The sequence below is a fragment of the Cyprinodon variegatus genome, unplaced genomic scaffold, assembly GCF_000732505.1.
Source record: "Cyprinodon variegatus isolate N-32 unplaced genomic scaffold, C_variegatus-1.0 Scaffold364, whole genome shotgun sequence".
NCBI classification, from domain to species: Eukaryota; Metazoa; Chordata; class Actinopteri; order Cyprinodontiformes; family Cyprinodontidae; genus Cyprinodon; species Cyprinodon variegatus.
This window is the reverse complement of record NW_015150817.1, coordinates 605,410-607,967: the sequence shown is the minus strand read 5'-3', so window position 1 is coordinate 607,967 and position 2,558 is coordinate 605,410. Positions and strand designations below refer to the sequence as shown.

The following is a 2,558-nucleotide window of genomic DNA, read 5'->3' as shown; positions in this document are numbered from 1 at the left end:
AAACCTTTTCTTTCCAAAACAGTTGAATTCTGTGCGTTACTTTCCGAAACAGTTAAATTCCATGTGTTTTCATGGACGCCCTCTGTATCAGTTATACTACATGTGTAAAATCCTGCATCATTATGTTGAGCTCTGAAGATGATGAACTTAGAAGGCATCTCAGAGTCTATTTTAACTCTTTCGGTTGAGAAATTTGAGAATGTCTGATTTTGACTAATATTCACAAAATGATATCTGCCATCGGTCCAGGTGATTTCCTTGGTGGTATTCCCAGAGATATTGCAAGTAAATGTGACCGGGTCGCCGCTGGACACAGACTTATTAAAATGTGCCGTCTGAGTGGCTGATACTGAAACATACAGAAATGTTGCAGTTAAACTCAGTTCAGTTCTGTAGGAAACAATGAGGAAAAAGATATATTCACCTTACCTTCAAAGAGACTCTGTATTTTCATCAGATGAATAAGAACTAGAGCTGCTTGCCTCAGACTGAACATGGTGACCATCAGAATATAAAAGCCAGACAGAAACTTTATTGTCTGCTATAAGTGTAAATGCAGAGGAAGTGCTGGGAAGCCAAGTCATAAAAACGTGTCATAAACAAGTCTCAAAAAGCATATGTGTGAGAGTACCAGGAAACAGTTGTCAGACCAGGCAGTTAATGAAGTTTTAAACAATCAAGCTTGATAATGCCCATCTAATTTGAGTGCTCTGAGAATCCTAATGGTTTCTTACTCCCACCTTCTTTTGCAAACTTTGTTATTTTTGTTTTACATGGGTAACCAAGAGAAGAACAACCTCCACTTATATATCATCCTTTTCAGTGAACTATATAAACTAGCTTCAAATACAGTGAATGCTGACATTAATTCATCGTGTATAATTTATGAGTTTAAACAACTATTTGTGCATTTCTTACCGTGATACTGACGCCGTCTCTGGGTTTCAGTTAAGGTTGTTACTTTTCTCACCAGAAATGTGGAACTACTGTATACCAGACTGACCATGATTTCCTTTGTTAACTCTAAGGCCATTGCTGCAATAATTTTCAGCTTCTCAAGCAGTGAAAGAGGAACGAATCTCTAACGCACTGAATGTAAATGGTAGTTAGACATGATGCTGTATTAACACTGATGTCTCTGTGCAGGAAAGAGCAAACCCAAAACAACCACAACCTTAAAAAAAGAAAACAACAAAAAAGAGATATATATTTTTTATCCTAAAAAGAAGTTCCCCTAGCGCTTTGAAATGCATTCTGGAAAAGGCAAGTATCTTGTTTTTGGCTGCAATAAACAAAGTGCTCATGCATGTTCTCTCAGTCACTGGGAACAGATCTTCCTGGCTCCATTTGTTTTGAAGGCATTCTCACTGCCACATTGACAAAAAGTTGCCATACTTTGTCTGAAGGAGAGATCTCACCCTTCTTGTCAGTGCAATGTGTATAAAGTGCAAGTGCAAACACAGGTTAGGGGCTGAGGCCTGCTATAGCATATTTGAATTCAAGTGAAATAGCTCTCTGAAAGGTGATAAAAGTAGCAGGTATTAAGGCAAGGCAAGTTTATTTGTGTAGTGCAATTCAGTACAAAGACAATTCAAAGTGCATAAAATAAAAGCAGATGAAAGCAAGTAATGGTAAAAACATGATAAAAGCAGGTAGTAAAACAAGTAGAAAAAAGCCACAAACTCATCTAATGACAACTTATTTAAAGAGATTTTATCTAAGCTGTTACTGAGAAAAATCTTTAAAATAGCCTTTTTATTTAACGCTTTATGACTAAAACATGGTTTAATGAGCAGACTGACACCTCAGTGGTGCAGGTCCGATTTATCTATAAGCCTGAAGGCTACTTTTCTGAATTTACTTCGGGTCGGATGTTCCCAAGTAGCTTGGTGGTTGTGACGTCAAGCATATCCATGTTGAATGCATCCGACCTATAGCAATCAATCAAAGTGTTACATTCAAGATGTATTTTGTGGATATCAATATCAACACAGACAAATCCTGCAAGGACATTGGTCCTTTAATCATGAAAAGGTTCTTAATTTGACACAAAGCTGACTTAGTAACTGCCTTTTTTTGTTTATGATGGTTCAGGTCTGAGTTATCATGACACCAAGATTTCAACCATACGTGGTTTCTAGCTTTAGTAGCTGAAGCTGTAAGCTAACACTATATCTCTCCTCCATTGGTCCAAAGATTATTACCTCAGTTTTGCTTTTATTCAGTTGGCAAATTATGGTACATCCACATATTGATCTGTCATAGGCATCAAGCAACAATCTAATGGGTTTACAGAGGTGTCAAGTAACGAAGTACAAATACTTTGTTACTGTATTTAAGTACACTTTTTAGGTTTCTATACTTTACTCCATTACTTATTTTTCTTCCTACTTCTGACTTCTACTCATTACATTTTAACACAAGTATCTGTACTTTCTATTCCTTACATTCTTAAAATAAACATTACTCGTTACTCTTGGATTTGGTTTAATGATTATAAATATTTATTTCACGTCATTAGTGCCATCCGCATCTAGTGAAATCTAGTGTAATTGGAT

The 2,558-nt window shown here is 36.4% G+C and overlaps 1 protein-coding gene across 2 annotated transcripts in view; it reads right to left on the bottom strand.

Annotated features, from left to right (window-relative positions):
- LOC107092058 overlaps positions 1–1,060 on the bottom strand; it is a 7,129-nt gene extending 6,069 nt beyond the window's left edge. The window contains exons 1-3 of one of the 2 annotated variants that reach the window (XM_015386339.1): positions 919–1,060; positions 430–567; positions 5–349 (exon numbers count right to left, since the gene is read on the bottom strand). In XM_015386339.1, the coding sequence (XP_015241825.1) occupies positions 5–349; positions 430–505 (421 nt within the window). In that variant the 5' untranslated portion in view covers positions 506–567; positions 919–1,060. Of the gene's footprint in view, positions 1–4; positions 350–429 lie in introns of both variants that reach the window. The other variant, XM_015386340.1, reaches the window with a different exon arrangement.
- Positions 1,061–2,558: the final 1,498 nt, after the last annotated feature.